The sequence below is a fragment of the Acomys minous genome, assembly GCF_964271855.1.
Source record: "Acomys minous genome assembly, chromosome: 3".
Taxonomy (NCBI): domain Eukaryota; kingdom Metazoa; phylum Chordata; class Mammalia; order Rodentia; family Muridae; genus Acomys; species Acomys minous.
This window is the reverse complement of record NC_140485.1, coordinates 134858301-134879388: the sequence shown is the minus strand read 5'-3', so window position 1 is coordinate 134879388 and position 21088 is coordinate 134858301. Positions and strand designations below refer to the sequence as shown.

Below are 21088 nucleotides of genomic sequence, written 5' to 3'. Positions count from 1 at the left end.
ACAGACACTGTTCCATTTCTCCATCCTCGCTCTACATGGAGTTCTGTTCCTAAACTCATTTGCAGTATGAACACTGTTACCTAAGATCACACTTGCAGAACAGCGGTATCTGCAGCCTGACATTTTGAAGGCTGGTCCTCTGCCCTTGTCCTCTGGTCTGTCAGAGCAGCAACCATGACTTGGATGTGAACCTCCAGCACTGGATGCTGCCTTAGACTAGGAAAAGAACCGTTTGGACAAGTCATGTTCAAAGCCGGAAGATGCTGTGGTGAGAGTTGGCCGCAGCAGGGCTATCGTTCAAACTGTCACAACTAGCAAGACTTAGAGGGTGACCGAAAAATATATATGTGAGTTCCAGAGCTGGTGATGGTTCACAGAAACAGGGCAGAACCCTCATACTTGAGGCAGGAAGAACAAGGTAGCTTCTAGAATTTACAGCGGCTGAAGCTGATTGCAGCACTTGAGTACATGATTATAAGGTTTATTGTGCCCAGGGTTCTTATTTACTAGCCTCTAATTACACGTTGACTGGGTAAGATCCAGTCACTTACAGAGCTCCAGCCAGGCTTCTTACTGTCCTCTGTCCCCAGCATCATACCACCACCTTCAAGTGTATCTCTCAGCACTTGAAACCTAACACGATACGGTTGGCTCTCTATATCTTTGAGTTTCACGTATGTATATTCAACCAATTGAGGGCTAAAAATATTTGGAAAAATATGTCCATGCTGAAAACACACGCCCATTTTTCTTTACATCACGGGACAACTCTTTTCCTAGTAGTTGTAGGGCGATAAGGTCTTATAGACCATCAGGATGATTTAAAGGATAGGAGAGGATGTGAGTAAGTTAGACACAAATTCTCTTGAGTCTCTGCAGGCTGTGGTGTCTGGGTGTGGCTGTCCATCAAACCATGTCAACTCAGTAGGCAGATCTGACTGTTAGACCCGGCTTCCTCCTGGGCATCTCATGGCACTTTAGTCTGGAAATGCCCTTCTCAAGTCCCCTGGATTTAATATGAGATGAGTGGGGACAGCAAGGGGAGATTGATTTTTGAGACATTTGGCAGAAAGACGACTAATGTGTTCAGTGTTTTTCCCCTTAACCACATTTACTGCGTTACTCTTGTGCTTTCAAAGCAAGCCATTCCTCCTGGGCTCTATCTTTGCATATCTCTCATGTACAGGGAAGCATTCTATCCCAACAAGAGTAAGTACAAAGACAGATGAGACCTGATACTTGCCCTAAAGCGTTGGAGGCATCTGTTAATAAAGCACTTTCAAGCCCTGTTTAAAATATTTTAAACACACAGATGATGATAGTGAGCTCATCTTTTATTTACAGGTGGCTCTTATGGTTGTCCTTTAATGTTGTCTGATACTACAATTCTTAATTTAGGCCATTCACATAGCTCTACACTGGGATGAGAGCCTGGATGTGATTACAGGTCTAAAGCAGAAGACCTTCTATGGGAGACCCAACTGGAATGAGGAATTCAAGAAGATTGCCTACAACCACCCCAGGTGAGCAAAGCGAGCTATTGCACTCCCATTGTGCCCCCCCTCTCTATCTCTGTCTCTCTGTCTGTCTGTCTCTCTGTCTCTGTGTCCCTCTGTCTCCATCTCTGTCTCTGTCTGTCTCTGTCTCTCTCTCCATCTCTGTTTCTCTATATCTGTCTGTCTCTGTCTCTTTTTCTCTCCCCCCCCCCTCTCTCCTCTGCCTGCCAAGATCCTCCCTGAAGTCCAGACAAGCTGTCACTAGGAAGAAGAGTTAATCTGTAATCAGAACCAAGAATCTTGGCCCAAGATTTAAAAAAAAATCTACCTTAGAAAATATGGCCACGACTGTCTTGTATTTCAGGAACCACAAGCCTCTGTTTAACTGGCTGACAGACTCAGACAATTATCGATTATGTGGAAAATCTTCACACTTAACCTCAATTTAAAGTTGGTATTTCTTAAACAGCATATGCCTTCAAAAAAATCTTTTGAGCACAGTTAGTCTCTAATTACCCAACTAGAGAATTCAATTCTATCCAGCTCTACAGTGTGTCTAGCATGTCTAGCAGGAAAGCAGAGAGAAAAAGTGGCCTCAGACAAAGCAGGGAGTTGCCATGGCTAAGAGACGCAGATCGGGAGCTGGGTGTTTAAGCATCCATCCTGGCTCTGCCATTCCCTTTGGTGCACCCTGATCAACCAACTACCTGGTGCTGGCTGTCTCCTCCTCCTCTAAAAACCGTAAACAATGGTGTTTGCCTCCCAGGCTTCCGCAATGAGAAATGAATGAAGTGTCTAAAGTACATGAAACCGCAGCCTTTCTCTGCTGCCGTGGCTATTGTTTGCATTGATTCGGTTGTTATTACTACTATCATAGTTATAAGATACACTTTACCGAATGGAAGGCCTTGCCTTAGGGCCATAAGACTAGGGAGCAACCTGCGACTCCTGGTTCCGGAATTGCCTATCAGTGTGACCTTGGCTGGACAAGGTAGCTTGTTGTAGCTTTATTTTTAGTGTAAATGTAAAGCATTGGGTGATAGATTCATAGTCAGCGCTGTTTTCCTAAGTTAACACACACACACAGTTGGCAAAGTAAAAGTCACTAAGCCTTTGCCCTCAACCTCCATCCCCTATACCATATTCACTGACACGTTTTTCATATTTGAGGAAAACATGTGAGGAAGCAAAGAAGCACACCATGTGAGCACCTAGAAACAAGCAAGGGCAGAGGCCCCAAGGCAAGGGACACTGTCCCTGTCACAGCTCCGGAGGCCAGGGAGTGGAACAGAGGCTATAAGAGGAAGAATCCCGAGACGATGGCATTTGTCAGGTGACAAGGGACTGTTGCAAGTCATCATAAGAATTGGGGTATGCTTCTCAGAGGACAAGTGACTCAGAGGTACAAACCCAAGGCTGACATGCAGGCCTGGCTGGTCGATGGAGCGAGGTATGACCCATGGGACAATTCCCACTCATTAGCATAGGCTTGACCCTGAGAATTACTGGGTAGTCGTCATAGAATTCCGGAAACTTCACTTTTGATGCCCAGAAGTTGATGCCCGAAGCAAAATTTCAGGTAATAACCTCAGCTGAAGGTATCGGCATGTAAACTGTGTGTGGAGGCCCAACACTAGCACACATGACCGGAAGACAATGGCAAGAGTTCCAAGATGCATTATATTCAGGGAGCAAGAAACCATGATCTCTATCTGTGGATTATAGAGGTTAATCTACGTTCCTCAGATCTACCTTAGCTCGCAAGCCCTTTGGGGAGCCTCTAGCTTTGCATCTGTTCCCTTTGTCTGTAAGTTAAAATCTGCTTCTGTGTTTCTGACCACTTCTCCGTTCTCCGGGATTGCCTGTGTACTTTCTCACGGGTCTTCCGCCCCAGGAGCTGTGTCCCATGTGCCGTTCTATAGTGCTGCCTATGTGTCTGCCTGAGGTCACTGAACCAGCTACTTTGACAGACGTCAGGTGAGAGAAGAGTGATCAGGGAGCATTCAAGGCTCATAAGCATCCAATTGCAGTATCCTTGGTCCACGTGATGTCACCACGGCATCCCCCACCCCATGTGATGTGAGACAGATCCTTTGAAACTGAGAATACAGCCCATGCCCTGGCAGTCTGCCAGGGAAACCCTGCTCCCTAGACAAGAATGCCTTGTGAGTGGCTCGAGCTTACTGATAGTACAGCGGAGCAGAGAAATTGGTAGACATTTGCATCAGTCTAAGAGGGGCAGAATTCTAATGAGAAAGTCAGGAAAAAGCTCAACTTTTAACTCAAATGTCAACGGAAAGTGGGTCCATTGCACAACGTGGCACCCTTGCTTTTCCTCAATGGGCTCAGCTTCAGGTGCTGTCTCAGAGCTGCTAACCCATGGTAAATGACTTTGGACACACTTTCTTGTCATCCTGGCACGCTCTTGTTTTGTTGTTATTGTTGTTATCTTTGTTTCTTCTTCTTCTTCTTCTTCTTCTTCTTCTTCTTCTTCTTCTTCTTCTTCTTCTTCTTCTTCTTTTTGAGACAGGATTTCTCTGTGTAGCCTTGACTATCCGATCAGGTTGGCCTCGAACTCACAGCGATCCACCTGCCTCCTCCTCCCTGAGTGCTGGGATTAAAGGCTTACTTTGCTTCTTGCCTTGGTGGTTTTTGGTTTCCAGCCTTGAATCCAGTTCTGGAATACCATCTTGTCTCCAAGCACGTGACTCCATTCCAACACCCCCCATCACTATCTGTACTCCGCCTAGCACCCTGCTTTCCCCGCCCCCATGGATGTGGTCCAAGACACTCAGAACTTGGGTCTTTTCAGTACCTTCTCCAACAATGGGTGCTGGGTCTCAAACTCTCAAACCTCTCTAGACCCTGGGACCAGTGCCCCTCACCTTATACCTACCGGGTCCTTGTCCAGAGCAAAATGAATAATTTCATGTGCAATGACCTTAAAAAAGGAAAAAAAATATATGTAGAAGTTATCATGCTATATGCTCTTAAACCCAAGTAGTTTTTGTTCCTATTTTTCTCCTCTTGGAGAAAAATATAATTTGGGGCAAGTTTGTACCTTTAGTTTTTATTAATTACAAAGTGAATTTTCTGCTGGCTCCATGAGTGTGAGAGTGAGGGAGAAACAACAACAATATGTGTGGAGACTGGAGGACAACCAAGGGTGTCATCCTTTGGGTACCACATACCCCTCGTGTTTTGGACAGGGTCACTCCCCACTAGCCTAGAACCCCATTTTCAAATAGGTTGGGCTAGGTGGCCAATGGGCCTCACACATTCACCTGTTTTCCTAGCAATTGGGATAACAAGCACACATGGTCAAGCCTGGGTTTTATTCCATAAGCACTGAGGAGCAAAGTTGGGGTCTTCATAGTTTCAGGGCAAGTATTTTTCTATGAGTATCTCCCATCCTCAAACTGCAGGCTTTGGAAACACACCTCTTTAAATTCATGCAGCTAGCCCTAGTCTTTAGTATGATTTCCCTGCACTGACGTTGCACTGTGTTTCTCTTGGTTACGATATAAAGTTTGCAGCCCACTGGAGAAGGCCTTTCAACTCAGTTTATTATCTCTCTTCAGTGGGAGGGTGTGAGCCAGAAACACGGAATGTCAAGAACTCGAAGGCAAAACCAGCCTTGCGCAATCCCTGCTCAGAAAATGCTGTTTTGTAGAGCCGAGAGGTTGAGCCAGTTTCATGTTTGTAAAGAGCCGGGAGTTGAGAACAGTCTTACATAAGCTGGAAAAGCTGTATGGCTTTCACTTTCCCTGTCTCGATCCATTATCAGGAACTTGCTCACCCGCATCAGAACATACCATCAGGGCACACAACTGCCTACAACAGCTAGCTGTGCACCTCAGCATGGTAGCTGTGCCTGCTGTCTTTCTCTGGTGCATGACTTCATGCAGAGCAGAGACCCCTGGAGTTAAGTCACCTCAGAACCAAGGCACTACTGACTACTTTCTACCTGGAAAAAAAAAAAGATTTCATATCAGATTTGTAAAAGCCTGAGACTCTGGAACACACTGGCTTATTAAATCGCTTCAAGCATCAATATAATTAATATTAGATAAATCCATGCAAAATCAATCATTATTTCATCTCTGCAATGCCGGGTCCCTGAAACACAGCAAATCTCCAGCGCCAAGCTCAGCATCACCCTTCTAGGAGACTTTTAAAATGACCTCCTTAAAATAATTTTTTTGTTTTTCTTCTGTGTAAAAGGAGATTTATGCTTAATGAAGCTTTTAATGAAGAAATCACAGAAGGAGAATGCCAATAAAATCTAATTTTTAAACAAGAAAATCTAATATTGAGAAGTATTGCAATATGCTGGCCTTTGTCCAGATAGAAATGAAACACACAATCCAATCACTGCTCTGCACAAAGGACAAAGTAACATTAATTTTTTCAAGATGGTTATTAGAGCGATAAACAGTGTGTTCTCCCCTTATTATGTCACGGAGATGTTTGTTCCCAAGCCCACTTGGCTACTCTCACAAGACAGGCTCATCCTGCCATTAGCTGGTATCTCTTGGCAAAGATGGGTCAGGAAGAACTGCTGGATTTGTTAGTGGCCTCTGAAAAGATCCTTTGTTCTGGAGGGCCTTTGAAGTAGGCTCTCAACCATTGCTATTTATCAGCACAAAGCTAGGCATGCTTAGCACTAACTCCTGTAATCACATTTACCTGTTCACTCAAAGCTAGAGTTTGTTCCTGTCCTAAGAAAGAGTTGAATCAAAAGAACTGAAGGGAGAGGAGTGCAAAAACAATTTTATAAAACATGAAAAACAGCACCAAAAATAAAGCTTTAAGGGAAGCAGATCAAAGCGGATTGAGCAAGTTCTAAAGGAACCAGAAAATTGCAAAAATAACAGTAATAGAGAAACAAATTGATGGCAACAAAATGAATACAAATGAGGACCAGGAAAGACAATTTTAAAATAGATCAAAGACTGGAAGCAGAAAACAGGAAAGGCTATTCTGCTGTATTTATCTGTAATTAATTTGGGTAATTATACCAGTTGATTTACAAAAACATGAGTATAGTTCTAAAAGACAATCAACAAATTCAACAAATAGCAAATAAGTATATATTTAAAGAAGCCATTTCTTGCAATGCCCAAACTCTCATGCATGTGACAATTGCCAATTACATCCATTATACTAGTGCAGAAAAGTAGTCAAAGGACAATGCAAGTCACCTTCCCCTTAAGGTACAGTAGGTTAATTAATGCATGTATGACACCTAAGACTTATTAATCTATAGAAATGTGATGTACAAACATGAAGATACATTTTATTTTCGGCAAGCATTCTCAATATGCTGCCAACCTTTAGACAAGTGCTCAGAAACCAGAACATCACTTTTAGGAAGACAGCCAGAGTGAAAATAAATATAGCTATGTCATATCTAGCTTTTTTTTTTTTTTGACAAACACACATTGTACATCTACTCACCCTTGTAGATCTGTGGCTCAGCTGCTGTTAGTTAATTGACTAAGAGGTTTTTCGGTAGGGCTTCAGTCTTTGATCTTACACTTCAGATAATATTTATAGTTTGCTGCTTTTGACTTATCTGCTAATATCTTCACCATGCCTTATAGGTGTGAACTTCATGTAATTAATTACCATAAAAACTTTCAAGATTTGCCCAGTTTTCAAAACTTCAGTAGGAACGATTCTTTAATAATGAAGGGGGGAGGAACAACAAAGAAAAATGTCACCATTTGTTAGGACAGAGGAACCCAACCCAGACATGAAGAAGGTGTCAACTTACCATACAAGTGGGGGGCTTCTAATCCACATGACATATATGTATTTTAGACCCCCATTGTTTTCAGAAATGTTTTTTTAAAAATACCTTTTTACTAAATCGAGTAAATGTGTCCATCTGGAATCACATTTGCTTGTGTGCTCACCCTTCAATGCTCATTTGTACGTGCATATGTGCAAAAATGTTAAGTGATATTTTTAGGAAATTAGCATCCTGATTATAGCATACAAGGTCCTTTATCTAACAGGGTATCCTAAATATTCATTATATGACTAACATGTTCAGTACACTCAAAGAAATAGATTTAAATGTAAATCTAGCACATGATAAATTATAGCTTTATAGGAAAAGTAAAGCGACCATAATGGATGGTGGAAATATTGCCCCCATACCTAAATGGTACATTTTCCACCAGAGGGATCCAGCTCACTAGTTATAGGCAAGTAAAAATTCAATGAAAATTACTAGAATTGTTTGTTGCAGGGGGACTAAGGACATAAGTAAACAGTGGGTAGATTTATTACTTTGTAAACTCACCTTGATGTCATTATTACAGAATATGAATAGTTATGGAAATTTTTGTGTTATTTATATCCTTATATGTCTTAGTGGAACAAGGGTAAGGGAAAAGATAGGATGGAGAAAACTTGTTCCACCATTTTCTGGGACCCAACAATATGAGTCAACTATTTTCCGTCTTGTGCTCATGCTTCCCCCCTGGCTCCTCCCCTTCCTCCTCCTCCTCCTCCTTTCCACCCCCTCCCCACTAAGGGCAACAGCTTTATTCACTCATATCTGCTGGTCAGCATGAATAAGTAAAAGGACGGTGAGGTAGAGAAAAACAGAGTCGAAATTCCTAAGCGTACTGTCTTATCTGTCACGAGACAGTTGCTGGGAAGTGGGGCAAAAGAGAGGCACACCTAAGTTTTGTTAGTAACATCTGTGGCCCCAAATGCTTAACTACGTAAGGAGAACACCGCATTAGTTACTGGTCTTATTGCAGTGACCAAACACCTGAGAAGAAGCAACTCTGAGAGAAAGGGTTTATTTGGGTTCATGGTGTGCACGTGCGGATGCGGATGCGGATGCGGCGTGTGTGATGCGACTCACCATGGCAGCAGGAGCGGAGGTGTTGCTCACACTGCATCCGTGGTCAGGAAGCAGAGGGCAATGGTGAAAGCCTCTGCTCAGCTAGCTTCATCCTTTGTGTTCACTCTGAGACCCCAGCCCATATGACCAGTCTTCCCTTCTCCTCGGTTAACTTTCCCTGAAAATACCCTCGGACCTCTTGCTAGGGTGTGTCACCTAGGTGATTCTAAATGGAGTTGACAGTTAAAGCTGACCACCATCCATTCTGAGCAAGTCAGTGCGGCTGCCTGCTGAGCACTGACTGGGCCATGGGTTACAAATGGAGAGAGCTGGCCAGCACAACTGTCCTCTGTGGTTATGAAAAAGATGGCACTGTATAAAGTGTAATTATGTGATAAATCATTTGGAGGCATTTCTAATGAAAAACACTCACTGGGAAAGCTTAACCAGAACTTGTGTGTCCACTGTCTGAAACCGAGTTTGTAGCCCTCGGTGCCTTCGTCCTAAGCCTCCATAAATCCGCAGGAAGCTTCTGTTTATCGATTTTATTTGCAGAGCACACTCAGGGTATAAAGTAATTTGATTTTTTTTAACAGGGTTTAGGGTCTGCCCCAACAGGGTTATAACTTACCAAGCATAAAAGCCAACACATAAAAACAAACATACAATTTAAAGAGAGAAGGGCTCCGTGCCAGTGGAATCTGCGAATCTGGGGAGGTGGTGAGATTACTCCCAGGCACACCCACACGCCCATCTATCTGCTGGGCTCAAATCTCCTGGTGGGTGATATCTTGGATGCTTTTCATGCATGGCGTTGCTCAACTGTTTTGAGGGGGGAACCCATAAATCCCACAGAGAATTGCATAGTGGTTATTTAACAAATACAAGGGGTAGGTATAAGGGGAAAGAACCTTCTCTCCTGTTTATCAGAGCTTAGAAGAAGTCTGTGGATCTGTGAAGTCTGCCCGTTTCTCATCAAAGTCAGCCACTCAGACTGGTCGCTGTCATTAACGCTATCCTTGATCCAGCTCCGGGTGCGTGTGCAAGCTCTGCAGCTTGCAGGCTGTAAAGTGGAGGAGAGACTGTGGCTTGTGCTTTTATACTATACTTCCTTTGCACAGAATCTTCTTTTTTAACACTAAGCAATTGTGGATAATTACATTTTTATAGAAGATTTTTTTTTCTTTAGCAATCCCATTAGGGCTCCACTGTACTTGTCCATTGCCTCATAAAAAAAAGAAAGAAAGAAAGAAAGAAAAGAAAAGAAAAAGAAAAAAGAAACCTGCCACAACTGTGTCTTAACCATTTTGTGCAGATTCTTTCAGCTCCATAGTTTATGAGATGCATTCATGGTCAGGAAGCCCTATGCTTGGCGGCGCCGTAAATGCCAAGGCTGGTAAAAGCGAGGGGAGAAACAGAACGCCTGACTTGGGAACATTGATGTGAGGGGAGATGGTATAAAAAGAGTTGACCATGAGGTCACAGCTAAGGGCAGACAACAAATGGCCTCTGTGAGACCTTCTGGTAGTGTCATTACCATGACAGCTAGAGGACATTCTGGACTTGAACTGCACAGTGCAACAGTCACAACTTCAAAGAGGCAGGAGAGCTGTGAGCCACTGGGAATACCAGTGGTACACCTGGCAGCCCACAACCAAAGCGCTTTGAAAGGAGATCTTAAAGGCAGGCCAGCAAAGAACACCACCAGCTTCCCAAAACAGTGACTGTGGCTACAAACGAAAGGGCAGTCCCAACCTGTTCGGAATAGGCCAGTGCCAACCTCTTTGGTGACATTCATGCTGACAGGGAAAATATCGTCACCCATAACAGCACCTTTGAAACTGAAATACCCAAAGCAAAGCTGTAACTGCTCATCGGGAACGGCCTTGCCTGACCTCTTCCATTAGATGTTGGCCCAGAACTCAAAAGACCAATCTCTGTAATTCTCTAGCAGCCTCTGTGTTCACACCCCATGTCCCAGCTTCTGTTCAGCTCTGTGGAGCAGGTGAAGCCCTGTGGACGTGTGTGATACTGATATCTGAGAACTAACAGCTACAGGGCCCTCCGTGTACCAAGCGCAGGGCCCGCCATGACTGTTTTCATCCTCAGAGAGAAGCTGGGAGCACCGAGGAGATCCTGAGAAGAAAGCTCTCTAATGCTCCTGATATCTTTGAAAGTGACACTTAATATATATATACATTTTATATATATTCTCATTTGTAAATGAAGCCATTTGGTGAATGCCTTTGAAGGTAGTTTAAAACCTGATTAGACCATCACCTTCTGCCATGGGCATCACACTCCTAGAACACTTTGGTCAAATAGGGCTCTGATCTATGGCAGAGAACCATGCCACTGTATAAGCAATGAGGGGTAAGCGCTATCCAGGCACTCACTAACAAAAGCCAGGTGGAAGGAAGAGAGCCTGGAGGATGGGCTGGCCCAGGATCTGAAGGATTTCTCTGAGGCAGGATGGCTCATAGGGCCATCTGCCTCAATATTACCTGGCTTCATACCAAACACATTCTTCATGGATTCCAGCCAAAGAAGCTGCATTTTAACAAGCTGCCTAATGATTTTATACACGGTAATATGGGTATTTTTGATCTCGATTAGAGTAACTACCTTAGCTTATGCTGGAGATTAGGAAAAGAAAATACCTCAGGGCACAAAAAAATAGAAGACAGGGGGGCTGAAAGCTACGGCCTTTGTACTTTCCAGTAGGGCCAGACATGTCATGATGTCATGAGGTGCTATGAACCCCCAAACCAGCACTTTGTTTATACAGGAGCAGAGTCACAAGGGACTGCAGCATTCTTGTGATGTGATGCAAAGCTGTGTCTTCCATGCTATTTTGTGATGTGGGAGGGTCAGAAATCGCACTGTTTGGAAGGCTGCATTTTCAGCAACGTTCTGTCCCTCCCAGCTCTTGATTTAAGCCTCCTTTGCAAATTCAGTTCTAGTAGGAGAAATAAATAAAGTTGTTATTACTTTAATATATGTTTTATTACCTATAAAAATGGCAAGGTTGAGCAAGATGTTAGTCATAGTGAACCCTTTTTAAAACTTTTGGGGTATGCTATCTTGTTTTGCTTTCATTAAAACATACAATATAATTGTTATCTTTATATGAAGTATAGAAGACCTCCAGGCCCAAGACCATGCAAGCAATAGTCAACATGGCCATCTATTCACTCCTTCAGCAAAGACTTGGTCTTTGTCTACGTAAGCCAGACACTATCCCAGGTGTGGGATGCAGATGCAGAGTCAAAAGTCCTGATCATCCTCTCAGGGAACTGATCCAGATCCAGGAAGATGCCCATCAAGTTCCCCTAACCAAAAGCCCACTGTAACACAACTCCCCTGTGCTATTGTCACAGCCCCTCCAGCCTCTGTCCTCCTGGGTCCCTGGCTCCTGTGATTCTGGGAATTACAGGGCTCAGGACAGCTTGACTGGAGCAATGTGCTGGATCCAGGAAGGACTCAAAAAAAAAGGGGGGGGGGAGTTTACAGATAAGAAAATAAATAAACAGCCTGACCTCCATGTCTTCTTTCTGTAACACTCTCTCCTTTTCTTATCTGTCCTGCAGCAGCAACATTGGCGTGTTCTTCTGTGGACCCAAAGCCATGTCAAAGACGCTTCGAAAGATGTGTCGTTTGTACTCATCAGCGGACCCTAGGGGCGTTCATTTCTACTACAACACTGAGAACTTCTAGACGCTGGAGGTACGCCTAACGCACTGTGCAAGTGGCTGCAATCAGATTGGTCAAGGGTCAGGAGATTTTTTTTTTTCCACAAAGGGCCAAATAGCAACCATTTTGGACCATATGCACAGTATGCTCTTAGCCTCATCTACGCCACGCTGTGGTTCCAAGACTCTACAACAGCTGCAAATGAGAACACATCAGAATAGGCTGGCTGGGTTCTGCTGTCATAAGGATTCATTTGGGGCCCCTGAAGGTTGATCTCACGTCATCTTTCATGTCATGAAACTTGTATTTTTGATGATTTAAAAATGCAAAAATCAGTTTGGGCATAGAGATGAGTAGTCACGCACTTAACTAAAATGTAGAAATCATGATTATTTAAACTCAGGACACCAGCCAGATTTAGCCTGTGAGACATAGACTTAATGCTAATCAAATGTGATTAGAAGTGGATACAACACTGACATTGTTCCACCTTGTATGACATATACATAAAAACTAAATTGTTTGCCTTCCCTCTCGCCTTTCTTCCTTTCTTCTTCCTTCCAGACCCTGCCCTCCCCCCAACACTAACAAATAGTTATACCTCAATTCAACTTCTGTCCCACAAAACAGCTGAAAATGTTTTTTGAAATTTCCATCGATTTAGTCTTCCCGTGCCCTGTTGCTGGCTGCAACTCATCCCTCACACCTTAGAGTTCTCTCCACCAGTATGAATGTTTCATAAGCATTTCATCAAACCTATCAAGAATGATTCAAAAATTATTTAGCCCCAGACAGCAACAAGTAGATGCATTAGTAATATCGACAGACTTTATTAGTGGTATAGCCAATCTTTTATGTAGGCTTTATATCAAATTATTGATTTCAGAGGACTCATTTGACATCGGTATGCCTGTTAATATCAGTGTCCATCTGGGACTGCTTAACGACCAGCCACTGGGAACTGTCAACCACACCATATTTTCTTAGCTTCTGGAGGAAACACCATATACAATACCACAAAAGCAGTTGCTGAAATTAGCGTAGACTGAGCTTTTCAAGTGCTTATTATCATTGTGAACTAGCATAAAAGAAGTAAATTGGTCTGGCATGTTTTGATTTTATGACACCAGGCAGATACTTAAGCTTTTCCATGTTCTTCTAAAATACAAATTGATTGTTTGCTTTCTATTATTATCAGATTAATTTTTTAAATTTCAAGCGTGAATTTACTCTTATATTCTATAGGGGGAAATGGGGTGTATTCAATAATATCTCACACATGATTTCTACTGCCTCTGCTTGGGAATTTCTCAGTATCTGAAAGCATCAGATATATGATAGATAGATAGATAGATAGATAGATAGATAGATAGACAGACAGACAGACAGACATAATTATTGAAACTCTAACTGGGAGACATCTAGGCATCCTATGCAATTATTTTCCCATTTAAACTTAATTCAACCATCATTTATTGCTAAAAATTTATATAGCCAAATCTAACCTTTAGCCAGAAAATTAATTACATTATTTTTTCTTGTTAATCATATTCAGTTACTACTTTTCTATTCTCTTCTATTCTACTCCTTGCCTATTTGGAAATAAAATGTATTGTTCGATCATCCAACTTTGTCTAATAAAATAAAACTTTTTCTGGTAAAATATAAAAAATGCAAACTTCTTTTTATTTCTGGGGATACTGTTCAACATTTTTTTAAACTCCATGTGCTATGAGATTCTCACTGATCCAAACAGAAATAAATATAAAAATCTGATTTCTGTAATGCTGAAATAATGAAATTAAGAGGGAAATAATTTATTCAGAATAGAGACATTCCACAAAAAATATTCAAGGTAATTTGATACATTAAACATAAATAGAAGACATTTGCAAATGCTTACGAGCAGTGTTAACTAAACTTAAGTACTAAACATTCTGAAGATACCAATTTATTCCAAATTAATTTCTATGCTAACCGAGGCTCCAATTAAATTAAAATGTTCTTAATTTTGGAAAAAAGAAAAAAAGTAGTGATAGGAAGAAAGAAATGGGAACTGGGGAGGCAGGGGAGGGATAAAGTGGGAAAGAGAGAAGGAGAACAGCAGACAAGAGAAGCAGGGAAGGGGAAACTTCCTGTGTGTGGAAGAAACCATCTTGGAAGGGGATTCTCTAAAGCAACCAAAGAGGGGAACTGCTTCCCTGCTGGAGAACAAGTGTGGCCTCAGCGGTCTCAGGACGTCACTAGCAACCCCAGGCTAAGAAAATTCTGTCTTAAAAGGACGACTGTCCCACCACTATCAGTGGACTACTTTGGGCCCCCACTCCAAAATGAAGGCAAAATACAGGCTTTCCAGGTAGAGCCAAAGGGATGTGTCCTCCCTCTCTGGACTACCTGCCTAAGGATATACTTACCTCAGGGGGGAGGGAGTTCAGTTTACCAAGACACCAAAGAGAAGTGATGAACCCAAGGGAAAATAACTAAAAACAAAACAAAAAAATTGTTTTGTCAGAATCTCTAAACATGGACTAAAAAGGACAATAAAAGGCTCATTGTGAATGGTTGTGTGGGAGTAGGGTGGAGATACGTAGAGGCTCTCCATGATGTTTTTTTCAGACAGGATGTCTCACTGAGCTTGAATCTAGCAATTTGACTAGGTCTGCTGCCCAGGGAACTTTGGGGATCACCCTGTCCCTTGCTCCCTAGCACCTGTTACAATCACATGCTTTTCATATGGGCACCTGGGGAACCCATCTCCCCAATGCCTGAAAGAACATTTCTAGTATATAAAAGGGCTAAAATACTAAACAGCATCAACATGCAAGATGGGAGGATGCTGGAATCAAGCATTCTGTGGTCCTTATTTTGGTTGGAAAGACAGAAGAACTGCTGTGTGTAGCCTTTGTTAAGTGCTATAAGCAAACAGAGGAGGTGACCTTAAATGGCCCATTGTACGCACCTTCCCTTTTAGCATAACATCTGCATTCTCGCGTTTTGATTGAACCTAAGCTATTGATTAATTTCTGGGGTGATGAAGAAAAGTGTGAAGAAGTTTTCAAGTGACTTGTGCTTTCTGCTTTGATTTGAGAGATCGGTCTGCTCCATTTTCACTCAACAGATCTTGGGCTCTACTGTTCTTGAACCATATTCGGGCCCCTTCAGGTCTCTGTAGACATCATTCTAACATTTTTCTGTCATCTATATCTCTGTGGTGAAGTGTGGAGCTCACTCCTCTCTCTATTTTTTTCTTGAAAATAATTTCTTCAGACAATATGTTCTGGTTATGATTTCCCCTCCCCCCCCACTCCTCCCAGATCCTCCCCCACTCCTCGCCCACTCAAATTCATACTTTTTCTTTCTCTTTCCTTTATTAGAATATAAACAGGCATCTAAAAATAATTTTTAAAAATACAATAAAATAAAATAAAACAAACCAGAATCGAGCAAAACAACTGGACAGAAGAAAAGAGCCAAAGAAAAAGCATAAGAAACACATGCAGACGCAGGGACACACACACATTTGCACACACAAAAATCTCATTAAAAACACAACAAAAGAAACCACAGTGTGTGTGTGTGTATGTGTGTGTGTGTGTGTGTGTGTATGCAAAAGACTGTAAATTTTATAAAAAAAGAATAAAATTAGTGATCAGACAAAGGATTATGGGACAAGGAACCTACAAAAATTGCCACTGAGTTCACTTTGTGTTGACACTTTACTGCTGGGCATGGCGTCTGCCCTCAAGAATGATTTGTGTACCTACTAAGACTCCACTGAGAAAGACAGATTTTTCCTTTGCAAGTGCTTATCAACTGGAAATCACTTCTGGGTTAGGGATGGGAGGCTTGAGGGGCACGTGTCTTTTCATTCCAGCTCCTGGGAAGCAGAGGTGAGTGGGTCTCTGAAAATTCTATGCCAGCCTGGTTTATGTAGTGAATTCCTGGCCACCTGGGACTTTGTAGTAAGACCCTGTATCCAAAAAAGTAAAGAGAGATTTTTTTTATAAGTTTGGTCTAATTAATGATAATTTCATTACAATTTTGATTCTTTGAGTTTACTATGTTCTTGCAAATATCTCCACCTTTTTATACTCCCCAGTAAGTAGCTAATTTAATACTTCATATACCAATAAGAACTAGGGTTGTCTGTAATCCTGAAATAACGTTAGCATAAAAATATAGAACGTTTTGAGGCAGGTGGTGGCGGCGTATGGAGGCAGGTCTTGAATTTTGATTTCTATTGCCTTAGCTTCTCATCCATCACAGACTGCAAGCCTGCACCGCGAGGCCCAACTTTAGATCTCTCACAACAAAAGCATGGCTTGCCTATGTTTTTATTCTTGACTATTCTTGCCCCTCCCTGGATAGAATGCTTGGTGGGGACATAAGGACCATATACGTCAGCCTCTCTCCTAGCTAGTATAGTTTAAGTAGGACTGACGTAAGAAAAAAAGATTTTGAGTTTCTGGGAAATTTTTCCCGAAAAATAGTGTATACTTCATTCTACCCAGCTGTCTAGAATTTGAGTCTAGCCTTCATCTGGGCCACTGGATGGCTGCCTAACCTTGGGATTAAAAAGTGAGGTTGTAGTTAAGACACAGCATAGAAAGCCTCTGAGATGCACCCTCTAGCCTTGAATCTGTATAGTGCTGGGATAAATTCTTTTGCAATGGCCTAGTGGACTGTACTTATCGTCCCAGCTGTTTGGGAGGCTAAGGCAAAAGAGTCACCTGAGCCCATAAGTTGGAGGCTAGCCTGGGCAACATAGTGAAAACTATTTCATAAAACAAAACCAACACTAATAAAACATTTTTTCTTTTGTTTTGTTTTGTTTTGTTTTTCAAGACGGGGTTTCTCTGTGTGTCCCTCACTGCCATGGAACACACCCTGTGGACCAGTCTAGCCCCAAACTCACACAGATCTTCCTGCCTCTGCCTCTCTCTACTCTTTAAGTTTTTTTTTTAATTTCCGGCCTTCATGGTTAAGCAATTCTTTTATCTTTGAGACTCAGAACATTTTGACAAACATTTCACATGATTTTTTGCTACATTGCTGTGGGGGTTCCTCCATTTCAAAGAAAGTTTTCGTATATCCAATACTTGAATACATTTGTATGTCCTTTGTTTCCTCTTTTTAAAAACATTAATTATTTTAGTGGTGGATCCTTTCCCATCCTGTTAATTATTCTAATGATTATAATCTCTTTGTATGTTTTATTTATATCATTATTTCCTTCAAAATTTTACTGGCCAAATGTATTACTGTTGGAACTCAAACTAATTCCTGTTTTAGAAAACAACATAATTATTAGGTAGATGTGCTATATAATATTACCAATAGAATCTGGACAGTGTTCAAGGGTGTGTTTTTCAATGAAAACTATAAATCCTAGTATTCAAGTTAAGCTGAGTAAAGAAAAATTATAAATATCCTCCTCCTCTCTGTTCAGGGTACATTATGTCACAAAAAGAAAATAAACAAGCAAACACAACCTCTGTTTTCATCATTTCTTACATTCTGGAATCTCAGGTTTGGAGTTATAATTAATCTTTCAGTAACGTCTATTCCATCTCTACACTTTGCAGATGTTGAAATCAGCTGTGTAAAGGTGCTGCTCCCAGCCTTGGGCCTCAGCATCCCTTTTGCTCCCATGCTGATGTGTTCATTCTGTTTCTTTCATAACTTGGTCTCTTATTCCTCTCTTATTCAGGTAATGTTCTCATTATGTTCTGCAAAGCATGAATGGTGACAAATTACTTTGGTCACAGTTTGTACACAGTCGTGTTACAGATACTTAATTGATTCTTCCATATTGTAAATAAATTGTGGGTTATTTTCCTCCACTCATCATATCTAAAATGATGTAAAATAGATCTATCATCTATCTACCTATCATCTATCTGTCTATCTATCATCTATCATCTTTCTATCATCTTTCTTTCTATCTATCATCTATCAATCATCTATCTATCATCTATCTATCATATATATATCATCCATCTTTCAATCTATCATCTATCCTTTCTATCTATCTATCTATCTATCTATCTATCTATCATCTCCCCTCTTTCTTTCTGCCCTCCGTCCTCTATTTTTTTTTAACCAAGACTTAGACTATATCCGATTTCCTAGCCCCATTCTACACTCTGCAGTCAATCGAGTTCTCATGCCTTTGTGCAGGTGAAGGAGTGTTGATAGTGCACTCCGTAAGGAAAGCCTCTCAGAAGCTCTCCTCCCTGACAAAGAAAGTCAACCCTCGTGACTCTTTCACAGCTCATCCACATCTGCACAACAGAGAAAGGAAAGTGTACTTTCCAGAAGTAAGGCTTTCATCAGTAAAGCACCAAAGGAACAAAGGGGTAGAAGCCAAGTCACACTTCTGTTCCCACTACGCTCCTGAAGCACGCATGCGTGCGTGCATGTGTGTGTTTGTGACTGCACATGTATGTGCCTGAGCTTGTGGCAGCCAGAGGTTGACTTTGGGTGTCTTCCTTCATTGCTTTTCACCTCACATTTTGAAACAGGGCCTCTCGCTGACACTGAAGCTCACGAATTCCGTTGGGCTGGCGACCCACCAGCTCCAAGGATCCTCCTAGATCTATCTCTGCAGGCATGCACCACTGCACCAGATTTTACATCAGGTTTGGAGATGCAAGCTCAAGTCCTCATATCTGTGCCTCAATCGCTTTACCAATGGAACCATCCCCTAGGCCCTTGCCTTTTTCGTATTCATAGTTTTTCTTAACGTTGTGGCCAAAATACCTGACAGAATCAATACAAAGGGTAAAGATTCACTGTGGTGCATGGCTCCTGGGCTTCTCCATCCATCACAGCGGGGATGGCATGGTGATACAACTAGCTTCTCCATGGCAGTGGGAACTTTGAGCAGCAAGTCTCCCCATGGACCAGAAGCCAAGAGAGTGCGATGGAAACAGGATCTGATAATAATCTCCAAGAGCTCTCCCCTAGGGAGCTACTTCCACTAGCCAGGCTCTACCTTCTAAATGCCTGACCACCTGCAAAATAGTACTCAGGGTGGGGTACGAATATTCAAAACATGAGCCTGTGGGCAGCCTTTGAAATTCAAACCATAACGTTTCTCTCAAGCACAAGCCTTTAAGCTGTATTAGAGCACATTTATCCTTTATCTTCTTTATTGCCCAATGTGTGCAACACTCGGAGGGTGAACCCCCACAGCATTGTCTTTATCACGCACTGGCTGGGCTATTATCTCCACAACTTTGGCTATTTCCAAGGCCCACAATGGCCTCCATCCAAGAAGTAAAATGCAACTGCATTTTTATCAGCTGCTGAAATCAGTGGCCAGCTTACTTTCAGAAACAGTTCTGTTGATTTCTGTGACATAAGCATCTCTCTGCTTCCGTCTCAGAGACCTCTGCCCAATTTCCAAGCGTCGCTGTGTCTTCGAACCCGGTCGTCTCTTTCTCTGTCTAGTCTCTTGTCTTGAGTAATATCATGAAACCTTATGACCTCCAACACCATCTATTTGCTGATAAGACCCCAAACCAGAATGCTAGTGTGAGAATCTCCCTTGACTCCCCATGGCATCCCAACGGCCTGCTTCACCATTGGGAATAATAATAAGTATCTCATGTTCATATATGAAAACTCTTTTTTCTTTCCACTTAACTCCACATTTCCTCCACTTTTTATTATTTCAGTTACTGCCACCTTCATTTGCTAACAGATATAAGCCATATAAACATTAAGAAAGTCAAAGTCCTCTTCATCACCCTTAGATCCCTAAATACTGACTCCAAGCCTTGCCTGAAGTCATTATATTAACATGTTATTTATTTCTTACTTCTGATAACTACTTCAAAAAAAAGAATAGGTTATGCTCACATGGCCTGAGTTATGTACAATCAAAACTTCTAATTTAATACTATTAATGTGACTCATCCAACATTCAGGGAAGTGCACACACAAGTAAAATCCATCTACTATGTTGGCAGAGACAAACCCCAGGTTCCAAGCTGGCCAGCCTTCTCCTGAAGATAGATGGATCCTGGCTAGTATGTTTTCTTCTATATGAGTCACCTCATTCACAAATAAGCTAAAAAAAATTTTATACGTCTACTAGATATTAGCACATTAAGAGTTTATCTCCTCTCCCTTTCTTTCCTGCCAACTCTTACATTGTTTTCCTAATGATATTTATCAAAAACCCACAGCCCATCAAGTTGCTTCCTTCCAGTTTTCTCCTAAACTGGATGGAAGAAAGAATTCTCTAAGGGTTTTCTTCAGTAAGTTTCAAGCACTTTCAAATCACTATTTTAAAAAATTCCTCATTAGTCTTCGAGGCATCAGCTCAATAATGACACAGGATCAGGCTAGTCATTAAATTGCCCCAACCCCCAACAACAGAAAGAGTGGCCACCACGTGCTTTGCAATAACCTTCTCACATCCTCTTCAGATCTCCAGCAAGATTACCTCAGGAGTCAGATTTACTTTTTTAAGATGCTTAGAAGTGTAAGAACAATTCTAACTCTATAAGACACTGTAGGTGCTTTTTATTGTTTTTTTAATCTATTTTACTTGGGCTTCTTATATCTCTTTCTCCCTCCTCCACCCCAATCTCTTCCAACACCCCAATACTAGATAGGAGAGAAAGGTTCATTGGGAGAAGGGGCGTGGTTGACTATGTCCTGCTGATCAGCTTCCTTGGGGTTAGTCTCCAGCTACTCCTTGTCCAACTGAAAAACAACAACCAGCAGCAGCACCATCCTCCTTTCTCAGAGCCCCCGTCTCTCTCCCGGCTCTGGCATTTATTCCCTCTCCAGAGTCCTCAGAATTAAACTACCTGCAGCTGGGAAAGAGAACACCCCTCTCAGAGCCCACACCAGGCAAAAAAAAGTGGACAATCTAAATCAGCCCCATATCCCACACCTTGGATTAAAACAAAGACATGTTTACATAACATAACTGAGTTTTTAATGATACCGAAACTTCTGCTACAGACACCAATATACATAACAAAACACATTGAACTTTTACAACAGAAAGGATGAG

General features: G+C 41.9%; 2 protein-coding genes across 2 annotated transcripts in view; one reads left to right on the top strand and one right to left on the bottom strand.

Annotated features, from left to right (window-relative positions):
* Positions 1-12146, top strand: part of NOX3 (NADPH oxidase 3) — a gene marked incomplete at its 5' end in the record, with an annotated part of 58841 nt that extends 46695 nt beyond the window's left edge. The window contains 2 exons of the mRNA XM_084774516.1: positions 1399-1523; positions 11952-12146. Of these exons, the coding sequence (XP_084630642.1) occupies positions 1399-1523; positions 11952-12078 (252 nt within the window). The 3' untranslated portion in view covers positions 12079-12146. The remainder of the gene's footprint in view (positions 1-1398; positions 1524-11951) is intronic.
* Positions 1-21088, bottom strand: part of LOC311593307 (endogenous retrovirus group K member 6 Gag polyprotein-like) — a gene marked incomplete at its 3' end in the record, with an annotated part of 427545 nt that overhangs the window by 347409 nt on the left and 59048 nt on the right. The gene's annotated exons all lie outside the window — the stretch shown is intronic.